The sequence below is a fragment of the Grammomys surdaster genome, unplaced genomic scaffold (genome assembly GCF_004785775.1).
Source record: "Grammomys surdaster isolate TR1022 unplaced genomic scaffold, NIH_TR_1.0 123698, whole genome shotgun sequence".
NCBI lineage: Eukaryota > Metazoa > Chordata > Mammalia > Rodentia > Muridae > Grammomys > Grammomys surdaster.
In genome coordinates, this window is record NW_021618879.1 from 3,004 (window position 1) to 18,284 (window position 15,281).

The window sequence follows — 15,281 nt, forward strand, 5'->3', positions numbered from 1 at the left end:
AAACAAAGAGTGTCCTATCTAGCCCACAGGTAGTTCAACAGATTGGTGGATGGTTAGTTTGAACCTCTTTCTGGTAAATTTGTAAATTTAATTAATTCTGTCTTTTCCAGAGTATTCAGCTAGTCTGAGTCCTTTCTAGGCAGATCAGCTTGTCTGAGAGTGTCACAGACAAATGCATGAAAAAGGAGAGGACTAACTAATCTGGTCACTTTCAGGGACTTAAGTTATTTGATTGTTTACCTTCTGAGTTTTCCTGCACAGTAAATGTTTCACCTCCCCTAGAACAGCCCATGTTTCATTTCCCTGTAAATATCCTGTCTCCAGTGACAGAAACAAATTGGGATCTAGCTCAAGGGAAGGTCCCAAGGCCTGACAATATTACTGAAGCTATGGAGCACTCAAAAAAGGGACTTATCATGACTTCCCTCCAAAGACAAGCAGCTGAAAGAGTCAGATGCAGATATTTTCACCCAAACAATGGACAGAAGCTGCTGACCCCTGTGGTTGAATTAGAGAAAAGCTGGTAGAATCTGAGGGGGGGACCCTGTAGGAGGTCCAGCAGTCTCAACTAACCTAGATCCCTGAGATCTTTCAGAAACTGGATGACCAATCAGGTATCATACATCTGCTGATATGAGGCTCCCAACACATATACAGCAGACGACTGCTGGGTCTGGGTTAAGTCAGAGAAGATGAACCTAACCCTCGAGAGTCTTGAGACTCCAGGGAGTTTAGAAGTCTGGTGGTGTGGTAAGTAGTTGGGGACATCCCTGTGGAGATGGGTTGGGGAGGAGGGATGGAATCGGGAACAGTCAGAGGGTAGACCAGGAGGGGAATAAAATCTGTAGTGTAAAAAACAAAAAGATTAAATAAAATTAAAAAAAATACTTTAGAGCTGTAATTTTTAGAAAGACCATGTTATGTCACTACTTCTGACACCTGGAAATGAAATTTATACCTTCATAAAAAAAAATGTAACTGGCTCTCCTCTACTTCAACCTACTTTGTTTTAAGGAGAGTTCATATAACAGGGAAGGAAACTGAAGCAAGTTGATTTGCAGAAACTGTTCTTCATTTAAGGAAAATATTATCTGGCATAAGGTGCCGATTCTTATTCCACAATTAATGTTTACAGTATTTACTTACCTGGTTACATAATAGTATGGATTCTGTAACTCTCAGAAAAATGTGTCAGCAGAAGCAAGCATAGAAGTGATAATACCTATAACTTCCCAATGTTGGGTTCTAGGAGAAGCTGAGGAAATTCACATCAAAAAGGTAAGATTAAAATGAAGGCTTTATACTCTGATCACTCAAACAGGTGATCAGCTCTGGATTTGAACCGTGTCCTTGAAGGGAAATTGTACAACATCTTTTAAAGATTAAACCACAAAGCAAGGGAGGAGCAGAAGGGTTGTGGAATTGTCTAGTCATATTTTGACACAAAAAGTTGAGAAAGGAATTTCCATTAAGGTTTTGTCACTGACTGGGGCCAGCCAGTCACCGGAAGGGAGTAAATTTGTGTAGTTGGGCTTTATCCAGGGTTTATGGGTTACCAGGTCCTTGACTCAGAGTCTTGAAGGTCAGACCTCATTCTGGATATGTGGCCCATAACTCAAAATGATTAGGGAATAAATAAGTAAATGTAAAGTTGCATGAAGTCAATTAGATCATGTCAAGGAATCAGTTTTATACATTTATGACTTGTGTATCTTCATTTAGATAACAGGCAATTTCTCTATTTGCATTCTTTTCTAATTCATTAACAGACAAACAAGAAACATCTGGAGAAACAGGATAGAAGCTGGTTTCTAGCCTGGAAACATGAACTTAGTTTGACCCTGGCAGCAAGATGGAGATGTTATCACTGATAGGCTTGGAGTCAGACAACTGTCTCCTTCAGTCAATACACCTCCAATGACACATGGTTGCATATTTCATAGGCATCAAGAGGCATTCTGCTTGTCATGATGAAGCAACTAAAATACCGTATTTTTTAACTTGACATCATATCTACTCAGTTAAATGTCCAGGAGGAAGGGACCTAAATGTCTTGACCAGAACAACATGTTTTTTGACAAAGTATATAAATACTGTGAAATTAATGGTGTGACATTTCTTAGTCCTGATCCCATAATTAATTCTCTATTTCTAAACTGTCTTACGCACCTACCTCTTGAACATCTGTCCACTGATTTTTTTTTTATTAGTTCAGGGACAGAACTAGAACAGATGATATATAATCAATATTTGATCTTCAATGAGTCATAGCTGCTAAGAGTGCATGTAGAGCACTTTAAACACACTCACCTGTCTGACAGATGGCCACATATGATACTTCCTATAAATAGGCCAATCATAAATGAAAATTTAGTGACAGAATTCAGTACCTGAGATTCACACACCAGGTCCCACTAAAAAAGAAGAAAATGACGAACTCAGAAATTATAGCTACACAGTGCCATTTGTTCTAAGCCTTCACCATAACATCTGGTGAAACTTTGTATCCCTGTCTTACTCTGCAACATTCCTTTTGAATACTAAATTATTTCTACTATAAGCTGAAGATACCTCTCTCTAAGAACCTTCATCAAACTATCTGTAGCTTATGATAAGGATTTGTAAAACAGACTAAGACGTGCTCTCCAATAAGCCATAAAGTAAAGTCATTTGAGATACTTAAAAGAATTTTCTGGATCACACATATCAGAGTATAAACTCTCATATTACTCCACTAGGTACAGATAGAGCCAAGAAATGACTGCATTCTCTTCGTATCTCTCTTATTCCTTTCCTTCTTTTATTTTCTTATTCAATATTTTATTTATTTACATTTCAGATGCCATCCCCCTTTCCCATTCCCCCAACCCATTAACCCCCTATCCCATCCCTCCTCCTGCTTTTTTGCTTTTACACCATTTTAATTACATGCAAGTATTAAGGTCAATTCTAGGTTGAAGAACTAGCAATACAATAGATGCAAATAGTCAAGGAACAAGCAAGACAGTAAACCCAGATAGTAAAAGAACACTCAAGACAATAAACAGAGTCCCGCAATCACTCCTGTGATCACTATTTCTAAGGGCTTATCAGGATGACCAAAATATCTGAGCCTACTTCCCTTTCCTAGCCCAAAGTCATTTTCATGCCTGAAGCCTACTTCTTTGTTCTAGCCTAAGATTTAGATTCCTGCCTGAAATTTCTTCTTTATTCTAGCCTAGGATTTAGATTTCTGCCTGAAATTACTTCTTTATTCCAGACCAATGTCAGATCCCTACCTGCAGTCCATTTCCTTGTACTTGGCCTGTGTAAGATTCCTTCCAAGCAGCCCATTTCCTTGTCCTTAGCCAATGACAGATTTCTGCCAGGCAGCTCCAAAAACTCTCCACATCTTCCCTTTTCTGTTACATGAACCAGTCTGAGCCTGCCTTAGGTCGTTCTGCCAAGAAAGCCTTCCTTACGCTTCATGGAATATACATTATCATAAGCAATGCACTTATGTCTTAGATTGGTAAGTCTCTGTGCAGAATCTTACCTGTCCTTAGCTTGCCAGCCTGTTAAATTAATAACTCTATCTGGGGGCCCATTATCAGTTTGAAGTCATGTACTTTGGCTGCCAGCCTGTTGTTGTAGTTACTGACAAGCTTTAACATGATGGGCAAGAATAAAAATATTCCCAGGACAAGAAGAGCTAGAATGATCAAACTATATATGCCATGCCTGAGGTTTGACCAAAATGGAAATACTGACCTCAGGCCATGGGTAATTTTATCAGCATTATCTGCAGCATCAAAATTCAACAGCGCATCATTCTTTAAATTCATAATCTCAGTATGCAAAGTTAAAACACCCAGAGAGGTGTTAGGATTATGCCAAATACCATATAGGTGTCTTTAAACTTTTTTTAATTATAATGACAATCATTGTAAATTTTAGATGTAACACTACTTCAATGATATTTGTCATGACACTTGGGATGGCTCCTAACTCTTGAACCCTGAACCTCCTTCAGATAAGTTGAATAGGTTATACAGCATCATCTGCTGTTCCAGATACCTATATAAATCCATTTGTATACTCAGTACACTAGTAATATTTTTTTGCTAGATGGTTAACAAAAATAGTAGTCTTAACTCCTTGTGTTAATGCTATTGAAGAACCAGTAGTGCTAGCAATTAATGAAATTGAAGCTGTTATACCAGCAATAATCAAGCTGGCTACTCTCTTGCTTCTGCTTAAAGCCTAACTCACTTCTAGCACTTTCAAGATTTTTTCAGAGAATCAAGGTTTTCTGATACTCAGGGCAGTAGGACAACCAGGTCTGGTTGATAAACCCCTGAAACAGACCTGCCAGGTTTCAACACACTAACACAATTGGAAATTAGACAATCAATGCAACTTACAATAAATACTGTAGAAGAGACAAAATCAGTTTTAGCTTGACAGTTTTAAAAGCCTTAAAACATGCACCAACCCTTGTTTGAAATCCAGATCCTGTCCCAACTTTATCTCTTGCTATTATAACATCAAAGTGAGCTACAGCTAACTTCCAAATATGTCTCTGAAAATGTCCAGATCCAGGCTTCTAAAAGTAGACTGTTATTTCCCATATTGGATTGATTTCTAGGACAGTCCATGATTGAGTCCTAACAAATGGTCACCTTTAAGAAAAATAAAAGAAACATTATAATTTCTCTTTTTGATTATCTGTCCCACAAGGTCTAAAACTTGAGGCAGGGAGTTTGTCTTATCTGGGATATAGGCAAGCAAAGGTGGGTCAAGAACATATGTCCAATAGAGCTCCCCAGCCACCTTTGTCAGGGCACGCAGCAAGCTCATAGGTCGGTATCATTCTTTATCTCAGCAACAGAATGTATCACCAATCTTTTTTTTAAAGTTCCATAGACCTCTTCCACAATACCTTGTCCTTGAGGATTATATGGAATCCCCATAATAAATTGGTGACCGAAAGTCTCGACTGCTAGACTACAATTGCCAACTCCATTATGTTTTTTTTTAAATTGGATATTTTATTTATTTAGCTTTCAATATCATTCCCTCTCCCATTCTCCCCAAAAGCCCTTATCCCATCAGCCCTCGTCCAACTTCTATGAGGGTGAGCCCCCACCCACCCACCCATTCCCAACTCCCTGCTCTCAAATTCTCTAACACTAGGGCATCCAAACATTCAGGGACCAAGGTCCACCTCTTCCACTGATGTCTGATAAGGCCATCCTCAACTACCTATACAGGTGGACCCATGAGTCCCTTTGTGTTCCCAGGCTGGAAGTTTAGACTCTGGGAGCTCTTGTTGAGTATTTTGATACTCCTTCTAGGAAGAACCAAAGCACCCACACGTTGGTCTTCCTTCTTCTTCTTGAGCTTCATGTGGTCTATGCATTGAATCTTAGGTATTGTGAGATTTTGGGCTAATATTTACTTATCAGTGAGAGCATACCATGTGTGTTCTTTTGTGATTGGGTTACCTCACCAAAGATTATATTTTCCAGTTCCACCAATTTGCCTAAGAATTTTATGAACTCATTGTTTTTAATAGCTGAGTAGCACTCCATTGTTTAAATGTATCATATTTTCTGTATCCATTCCTCTGTTGAAGAACACCTGGGTTCTTTCCAGCTTCTAGCTAATATAATTAAGGCTGCTATGAACATAGTGGAGAATGTGTCCCTGTTGTATGTTGGAACATCTTTTGAGTATATGTCCAGGAGTGGTATAGCTGAGTCCTCAGGTAATACTATGTTCAATTTTCTGAGAAACTGCCAGACTGCTTTCAATAGTGGTTGTACCATTTTGCAATCCCATCAACAATGGAGGAGTGTTCCTCTTTCTCCATATCCTCACCTCTGGTGTTACCTGAGTTTTTGATCTTAGCCATTCTGACTGGTATGAGGTGGAATCTTAGGGTTGGTTTGATTAACATTTTCTTGATGACTAAGGATGTTGAACAGTTTTTTTTTTTGGATGTTTTGTTTACATTTCATATGTTGTCCCCTTACACCATCCCCCACCCACCCAGGAACCCCCTATGCCCTTACCCCTCCTCCTCCTTCTTCTCTGCCGATGAAACCCCTACCTACCCCTCCCCACTCCTACCTCTCCACCCTCAAATTCCCACCCCCTGGGGTGTCCAGCCTTCATGAGGTCAAGGATCTCTTCTTCCACCTATGCCCAGCAGGGTCCTCCACTCTTACTTATTCAGCTGAAGCCCTGGATCCCTCCCTAAGTGCGCTCAGGCTGGTGGTTTAAACCCTGGGAGCTGTGGTTGGTTGGTATTGTTGCTCTCCTCATGGGGCCACAAACCCTTTCAGCTCCGATGGCCTTGTTGAACAGTTCTTTAGGTGCTTCTCAGCCATTGAGTTTCCTCAGTTGAGAATTCTTTGTTTAGCTCTGTACTCCATTTTTGATAGGGTTATCTAATTGTCTAGAGTCTAATTTCTTCAGTTCTTTGTATACCTTAGATATTAGCCCTCTATCAGCTGTAGGATTGGTAAAGATCTTTTCCCAATCTGTTGGTTGCCACTTTGTCCTATTGACAGTGTCCATTGCTTTATAGAAGCTTTGCAGTTTTATGATGTCCCATTTGTCAATTCTTAATCTTAGAGCATAAGTAATTGGTGTTCTGTTCAGGAACATTTCCCCTGTGCCCATGTGTTTGAGGCTTTCCCCCATTTTCTCTTTTATTCATTTCAGTGTATCTAGTTTTATGTGAAGGTCTTTGATCCACTTGGACTTGAGTTTTGTACAAGGAGATAAGTATGGATCAATTTGCATTCTTCTACATGTTGTCCTCCAGTTGAACCAGCACCATTTGTTGAAACTGCTGTCCTTTTTTCCACTGGATGGTTTTAGCTCCTTTGTCAAAGATCAAGTGACCATAGGTATGGGGATTCATTTCTGAGTCTTTATATGAGATATATGGTTTGTGAAGATTTTTTTTCTAAATCTGTAGTCTGCCGATTTGTCCTATTGACTATTCTCTTCCATTGATCTACAACCTGTCCCTGTACGAAAACCATGCAGTTTTTATCACTATTGCTCTGTAGTACAGCTTGATGTCAGGGATGGTGATTCCAACAGAACTTCTTTTATTGTGGAGGATAGTGTTCACTATCCTGTGTTTTTTGTTATTCCAAATGAATTTGAGAATTACTCTTTCTGTCTCTGTGAAGAATTGAGTTGGGATTTTAATGGGAATTGCACTGAATCTGTAGATTGCTTTTGACAAGATAGCCATTTTTACTATATTAATTCTGCCAATCCATGAGCATGGGAGATCTTTCCATCTTCTGAGATCTGCTTCAATTTCTTTCTTCAGGGACTTGAAGTTCTTGTAGTTTGGATCTTTCACTTCCTTGGTTAGATTCACACCAAGGTATTTTATATTATTTCTGACTATTGTGAAGGGCGTCATTTCCCTAATTTCTTTCTTAGCCTATTTACATTTTGAGTAGAGGAAGGCTACTGATTTATTTGAGTTAATTTTATATCCAGCCATTTTGCTAAAGTTGTTTATCAGGTTTAGGAGTTCTCTGGTGGACATTTTGGAGTCACTTAATTATACTATCATATCATCTGCAAATAGTGATATTTTGACTTCTTCCTTTCCAATTTGTATCTCTTTGACTTCCTTTTGTTGCCTAATTGCTATGGCTAGGACTTTGAGTACTATATTGAATAGGTAGGAAGATAGTGGGCAGCCTTCTCTAGTCCCTGATTTTACTGGGATTGCTTCGTGTTTCTCTCCATTTAGTTTGATGTTGACTACTGGTTTGCTGTATATTGCTTTTACTGTGTTTAGGTATGGGTCCTGGATTTCCAATCTTTCCAAGACTTTTTTCATGAAGGAGTGTTGAATTTTGTCAAATTATTTCTCAGTATCTAGTGATATAATTATGTGGGGTTTTTTCTTTTGAGTTTGTTTATATAGTGGATTACACTGATGGATTTCTGTATATTTGAACCATCCCTGCATTCCTGGGATAAAGCATACTTGATCATGATGGATGATTGTTTTGATGTGTTCTTGGATTTCATTTGCGAGAATTTTATTGAGTATTATTGCATCGATATTCATAAGGGAGATTGGTCTGAAGTTCTCTTTGTTGGGTCTTTGTGTGGTTTAGGTATGAGTGTAATTGTGGCTTCATAGAATGAATTGGGTAGTGTTCCTTCTGTTTCTGTTTTGCAGAACAGTTTATAGAGAATTGGTATTAGGTTTTCATTGAAAGTCTGATAGAACTCTGCACTAAACCCATCTAGTCCCGGACTTTTTTTGGTGGGAACATTTTAATGACTGCTTCTATTTCTTTTGGGTTTATGGGACTATTTAGATGATTTATCTGGTCCTGATTTAACTTTGGTAACTGCCATTTGTACAAAAAAAATTGCCCATTTGATTCCAGATTTTCCAATTTTGTTGAGTATAGGCTTTTGTAGTAGGATCTGATGATTTCTTTTTAATTTGCTCAGTTTCTGTTGTTATGTCACCTTTTTCAATTCTGATTTTATTAATTTGGATACTTCCTCTCTGCCCTCTGATTAGTCTGGCTAAGGGTTTATCTATCTTGTTGATTTTCTCAAAGAACCAGCTCCTGGTTTTATTCATTCTTTGTATAGTTCTTTTTGTTTCAGTTGGCTGATTTCAACCCTGAGTTTAATTATTCCTGCAGTCTTCTCCTCTTGGGTGTGTTTGCTTCTTTTTGTTCTGGAGCTTTCAGGTGTGTTGTCAATCTCCTAGTGTATGCTCTCTCAGTTTCTTTTTGTAAGCACTGAGAGCTATGAGTTTTCCTCTGAGAGTACTGCTTTCATTCTGTCCCATAAGTTTTTGTGTGGTGTGTCATTTTCATTAAATTCTAAAAAGTCTTTAATTTCTTTTTTAATTTCTCCCCTGACCACGTTATCATTGAGTAGAGTGTTGTGCAGTTTCCATGTGAATGTGGGCTTTCCATTGTTTTTGTCGTTATTGAAGACTAGCCTTAGTCCATGGTGATCTGATAGGATGCATAGGATTATTGCAATGTTCTTGTATAGGTTGAGGCCTGTTTTGTGACCAATTATAATTTCTATTTTGGAGAAGGTACCATGAGGTGCTGAGAAAAAAAGGTATATTCTTTTGTTTTAGGATGAAATGTTCTATAGATATCTGTTAAATCCATTTGATTCATAATTTTTGTTAATTTCACTGTATCTCTGTTTAGTTTCTGTTTTCATGATCTGTCCATTGCTGAGAGTGGGATATTGGAGTCTCCCACTATTATTTTGTGAGGTGCAATGTGTGCTTTGAGCTTTAGCAAGGTTTCTTTTATGAAAGTGGGGTCTCTTGCATTTGGTGCCTAGATGTTCATAATTGAGAGTTCATGTTAGTTGACTTTTCCTTTGATGAGTATGCAAAGTTCTCCTTTATCTTTTTTGATAGCTTTAGGTTGAAAGTTGATTTTATTTGATATTAGATTGGCTACTCCAGCTTGTTTCTTAGGATTATTTGCTTGAAAAATTGTTTTCTAGCCTTTTACTCTAGGGTAGTGTCTGTCTTTGTCATTGAGGTGGGTTTCCTGTATGCACCAAAACGCTGGGTCCTGTTTACATATCCAGCCCATTAGTCTATGTCTTTTTACTGGGGAATTGAGTCCATTGGTATTAAGAGATATAAGGAGAGGAGCTTGTTGCTTCCTGTTATTTTTGTTATTAGCAGTGGCATTGTTTGTGTGGCTATCTTCTTTTGAATCTGTTGGAAGATTACTTTCTTGCTCTTTCTAGGGCATAATTTCCCTCCTTGTATTGGAGTTTTCCCTCTATTATCCTTTGTCATGCTGGGCTTGTGGAAACATATTATGTAAATTTGGTTTTGTCATGGAATATCTTGATTTCTCCATTTATGTTAATTGAGAATTTTGCTGGGTATAGTAGCCTGGGCTGGCATGTGTGTTCTCTTGGGGTCTGTATAACATCTACCCAAGATCTTCTGCCTTTTATAGTCTCTGGTGAGAAGTCTGGTGTAATTCTTTATATGTTACTTGGCTTTTTTCCCTTACTGCTTTTAATATTCTTTCTTTGTTTTGTGCATTTGATGTTCTTATTATTATGTGATGGGAGGTGTTTCTTTTCTGGTCTAGTCTACTTGGTGTTCTGTAGGCTTCTTGTGTTTTTATGGGCATATAGTTCTTTAGGTTAGGGAAGTTTTCCTCAATAATTTTGTTAAAGATATTACTGGCCATTTAAGTTGGGAATCTTCACTCTCATCTGTACCTATTATTCTTAGGTTTGTACTTCTCATTGTGTCCTGGATTTCCTGAATGTTTTGGGTTAGGAACGTTTTGCACTTTGTGTTTTCTTTGACAGTTGTGTCAATATTTTCTATAGTATCTTATGCACCTGAGATTCTCTCTTCTATCTCTTGTATTCTGTTGGTGATGCTTGTATCTATGATTCCTGATTTTTTTCCTAGGTTTTTCCATCTCCAGGGTAGTCTCCCTTTGAGATTTCTTTATTATTTCTATTTACATTTTTAAATCCTGGATGGTTTTGTTCAATTCCTTCACCTGTTTGGTTGTATTTTCTAGTAATTCTTTAAGGGATTTTTGTGTTTCCTCTTTAAGGGCTTCTACCTGTTTACCTGTGTTCTCCTCAGTTTCTTTGAGAGTATTATTTATGTCCATCTTAAAGTCCTCTATCATCATCATTAGAAGTGAGTTTAAATCTGAATCTTGTTTTCCTGGTGAAATGGGGAATTGAGGACTTTCCATTGAGGGAGAACTAGGTTCTGATGATGCCAAGTACCCTAGGTTGCTGATGCTTATGTTCTTGTGCTTGCCTTTTGCCATCTAGATCTCCTTAGTGCTACCCGTGATGTCCCTGACTGGAGCCTGTCTTTCCTATTATCTTGTTAGTGTGAGAACTGTTTGGAGTGGATGTTGCTGCTGGGATTAGAACTGAAGTCCAAGATCTGCTCAATGCTCTGGAACAGACCTGAAGAACCAGTGCTCCTGACCAGTAGTGTATTCCTGGGTCCCAGTGGTTCCCAGTTACCCCTTGTTTGGGGCAGGTATTGCTTTCTCCTTACCTAAGATACTTCCAGGGTTAGAGCTCCTGGGAACCCCACCTCCTCTGGGTTTTGTGAGATTGGGTGCAGAGCTGAAGCCCAAAATCTGCTCAGTGCTAAGGCACAAACTGAAAGGCCCTTCTTTTCTTATGTTTGCTAAAACTGAGTATTTAACCAAGTGGGACAGTGTTCTAACAATGAGAAACATTCTAGCCTCATATAGAGGTAAAACATAATATCCTTTCTTTGGAAATGTGGAGATTGAATCCTGTCTCACACACATGAAACATAATTACTCTACCTTTGAGCAATAGCCTTAGCTGACCTTGTGGTTTTATATACTCACCCAGTTCTTTTTACATTTTAAATCAAGACTTAATAACACTACCTTGTCATACCATATCTAAGAAGACACATAAGTATTAGCTTAAACTTAATTAGTACATGAGGTTAAGAGATACATAAGCAATAAAGAGCACTTACTGCTGCTGCAAAAGACCTGAGTTCAGTTCTTAGCATATACGTAGTGGCTAACAAACATCTCTAATTTCAGTTTCCTGGAATACAACACTTTCTTTTTACATAGTTGTGTACCAAGCACACATGTGGTACACACACACACACACACACACACACACATATTCTAGAAAATACTTATAAATAAACTAATTCATAAACTGTCATCATCCTTAGAATAAAATACTAGAAGAATAAGAAATGTTTCACATTTAATATACCAGTAATTAATGTTGGCTTAAAGTTGAAGACTGAGCTAAATAGATATCCACTATTTGTACTATCAGTAAAGCCACATCATGAATACATTTTGGGAAATGACTTACTTCAGTCACAGTGGTGGAAAAGAAGTTGCTCCTATCATACACCCAGCCATCCACACATGGCTCAGTGGCTGGCTCTGTCACATTGGAGAAATTGCCATTCAAATGAAGAAGATGCCACTGTGGTTGGGCAAAACGACGACACTTATCCAGTCTCAGGTTAGAGTCCAAGGAGATGGAGATCCTCAGGAGGTCATCTTGGCTCAGTTTCCTACTGTCATTATCAGAGACAGTGTCATTGTCAAGTATAGGGACCCAGCACCGATGACTAGGAATGGCTGCAGTAAAGTTCTCCATTAGACTATGAGATGTGATAAGGCCATTGAGGACCATAACAAACATTATCTGAAAGATCTGGAATCTCCCTAGGCTTCCTACTTGATTCAGGAGTTCCAGAAAGGCCATTGAGACTGTATAACTATCTCAAATGAAAGACGAATAATACTTCCATGTAGGATAGTACAAAGCATTTAAAAAGAACTTATATTTCAGAAAGATATTCTAAGCAGGGTTGATCCTGAATTGTTCTCAATGTGTCCCTCATCATCTTTCCATTGCAGTCATAGAAACAGTACCTTCTAGTGAGCTAAGGGTTAGGTACGGAGCTTCTTCTTTTAAAGTCATCAAACATTCTACCAATGATTCTATTTCTACAATTAGATTTGTTAAAGATTTATTTTTAAAGGAATTTTGCTTACATAACTCTCATGGTCAAATATGGACATTGATCTGCAAATCTCAGAAAATAAAAAAAAAGTTAATCTATTACCTTTTTTTAAGTTTTATTAACCATTCCATTGGTTTACATCTCAAATAATATCTCACTTCCTTGTTATCCCCTATACCCACCCCATCCTACATCTGCTCTCGCTACTCCCTTTAGCCTGTATGAGAGTGCTCCTCCACCCACCAACACTTTTGCCATACCATTGCAGCATCCTCCTACCCTGGGGCATTAAACCTCCCAGGACCAAGAGCCCCCCCCTCTTATTGCTGTCAGGCATGGCCATCCTCTGCTCAGATACATAGGTATCTCTAGCCAAAGATCACTTACAGCACTCTCCTTGGTTGGTGAACTTGTCTCTGGGAGAACTGGATGATCAGGTCAGCCTCTGTTGTTCTTCCAATGGGGTTGCAATCACCCTCTGTTCCTCTAGTCCTTCTACCAGCTCCCCAACAAGGTTTCCTGAGTTTAGCCTGATGGTTGGCTCCAAGCATCTGCCTCTGTATTGGTCAGTTGTTGGCTGGACCTCCTCGGGAGCTGCCACACTTGGTTCCTGTCTACAAGAACCTCCTGACCATGGCAACAATGTTGGGTTTGGTGTCTGCAGACATGATGTATCCTCAAGTGGGGCTGTTCCCCAGTTGACCCTGCCTTCAGTCTCTGTTCCATTTTTTGTCCCTGTTCTTTCTTTGAACAGAAACATTTCTGGGTTAAAAGAATTTTGAGATGGATGGCATGTATTATAGAATATGCAATTTAAAAGACTTCAAAGTGAACCATTTTATTTTTTTAATCCATATGTTGTGTTTAATATTAAATTTTGTTAAAAGAGTTAAGGAAAAGAATTAAAGCTAAGTTAATTAAGATGTAAAGAGAAACTTTGGAACACTGGTTCTCCCAGAAGGGAGAGGTTAATGAACATTCCTGGTCAGCTCAGGAACTTTGTAAAAGTCATGAGACACTTGCCAGATGGGAAAGGCTGATTAACATTCGTCAGGCCACTGGGGAGGGAACCCATCTGTGTCGTGCAGTGCTCGCGCCTAGGGATCTCGGGCTGGCGGGACTGTCGCAGGATACCACGGCTGGCGTCAGCTCCAAGCCGGGCCAGCGGGGGTGGGCGAGCGGCCTTCAGCAGCCGACAGGGCGGGGCTCGCTCCACAGCGGCCTCTGGTGGCCCGAAAACCAGAGCGGGACCTCCGTCCCAGCCCCCAAAAGCGAGAAAGTGTTGTCAGCTCTTTTAATTCTCTCCTTCCGAGAGCCCACGGAAGAAAAGTGTCTCATCTCTTTTAGTTCAGCTCACTCTTCCCACTGAGGGGAGAGGAGAGTGTTGTCCTTTGAAGTGCGTGACTGGCGACTGGCGAGGGATCGGGAAAACACCCCGACAGCAGGAGACCTTGCACCACACAGCAGTAGTCATTTAATTTGAGCTCTGGAATTTATATATATACAGTTTCGGGGAAAGAACAGGTAGCCCCTATTGGTTTGGCTTGGGTGTTTGAGGATGCCTTATTTGCATGGAGGTGCTATCCTACGTGATAAGGGTCATGGGTCTCTTTGTGGGAAGTGGAAGCTAAGAGGGCCACTAGCATGGGAAATCTGAAGCAACCTTCCGTCCTGTGACCCTTTTCAGCCCGAGGTTTCCGGGGCTTCGAAGATTTCTACCAAGCTTTCTGGCTTTCTCATAGCCCACTGCCCCACACACCTGCAGGTGGAGAAGACCAAGAACACAGTAGGCACATTCCACAAGATGGAATGACCCTTGCCACCTGCAGACAAAAAAAGTCCCTGCCACCTGATTCACTAAAGACTGATCCATTTAAAAAGTCCAACTGTTCTGCCAATCACATTGTGCTTAATGACTGCTGCCTAAAAACCATAAAAACTGACCAAATGAGCTGCCCAGGGTCACCACTCTACCTTCAGTGTAGGACAACCGCAATGCATTGGATCATTAAAATTCCTCTTGCATTTTGCATTGACTGATATCTCTGTGTGGTTCATAATATTCTAGACAGATATAAGGTACAGAAGTTAAATCAAAATCAAATAAACCATCTGAACAGTCTCATAACCCCTAAAGAGATAGAAGAAGTCATTAAAAGTCTCCCCATCAATTCCATGAAAGCAGTGCTAAGAGGAAAACTAATAGCTCTAAGTGCCTAAAATAAGAAATTGGAGAGAGCACACATTAACAACTTGACAGCACACATGAAAGCTTTAGAACAAAAAGAAGCAAATACACCCAAGAGGAATAGAAGGCAGGAAATAATCCAACTCAGGGCTGAAATCAACCAAATAGAAACACAAAGAACAATACAAAATATCAACAAAACCAGGAGTTGGTTCTTTGAGAAAATCAACAAGATAGAATAACCCTTAGCCAGATTAACCAGAGGGCACAGAGACAGTATCCAAATTAATAAAATCAGAACTGAAAAGGGAGACATAACAACAGAAACTGAAGAAATTCAAAAAATCATCAGATCCTACTACAAAGGCCTATACTCAACAAAACTGGAAAACCTGGATGAAATGGACAATTTCCTAGACAGATACCAGGTGCCAAATTTAAATCAGGAGCAGATAATCCATCTAAACAGTTCGATAACCCCTAAGGAAATAGCAGCAGTCATTAAAAGTCTCCCCACCAAAAAAAGCA

At 39.4% G+C, this 15,281-nt stretch overlaps 1 protein-coding gene across 1 annotated transcript; it reads right to left on the minus strand.

Annotated features, from left to right (window-relative positions):
* Positions 1-703: 703 nt before the first annotated feature.
* On the minus strand, positions 704-13,604 carry LOC114636367 (solute carrier family 22 member 27-like; the record flags this gene model as incomplete). Its single annotated transcript, XM_028784496.1, has 4 exons — positions 12,953-13,604; positions 11,902-12,112; positions 2,311-2,414; positions 704-842 (listed from the first exon to the last, which is right to left on the minus strand). Coding segments are annotated over exons 1-4 (618 nt in total), but the record flags the coding sequence as incomplete, so codon positions are not given.
* Between the last annotated feature and the right edge of the window lie 1,677 nt (positions 13,605-15,281).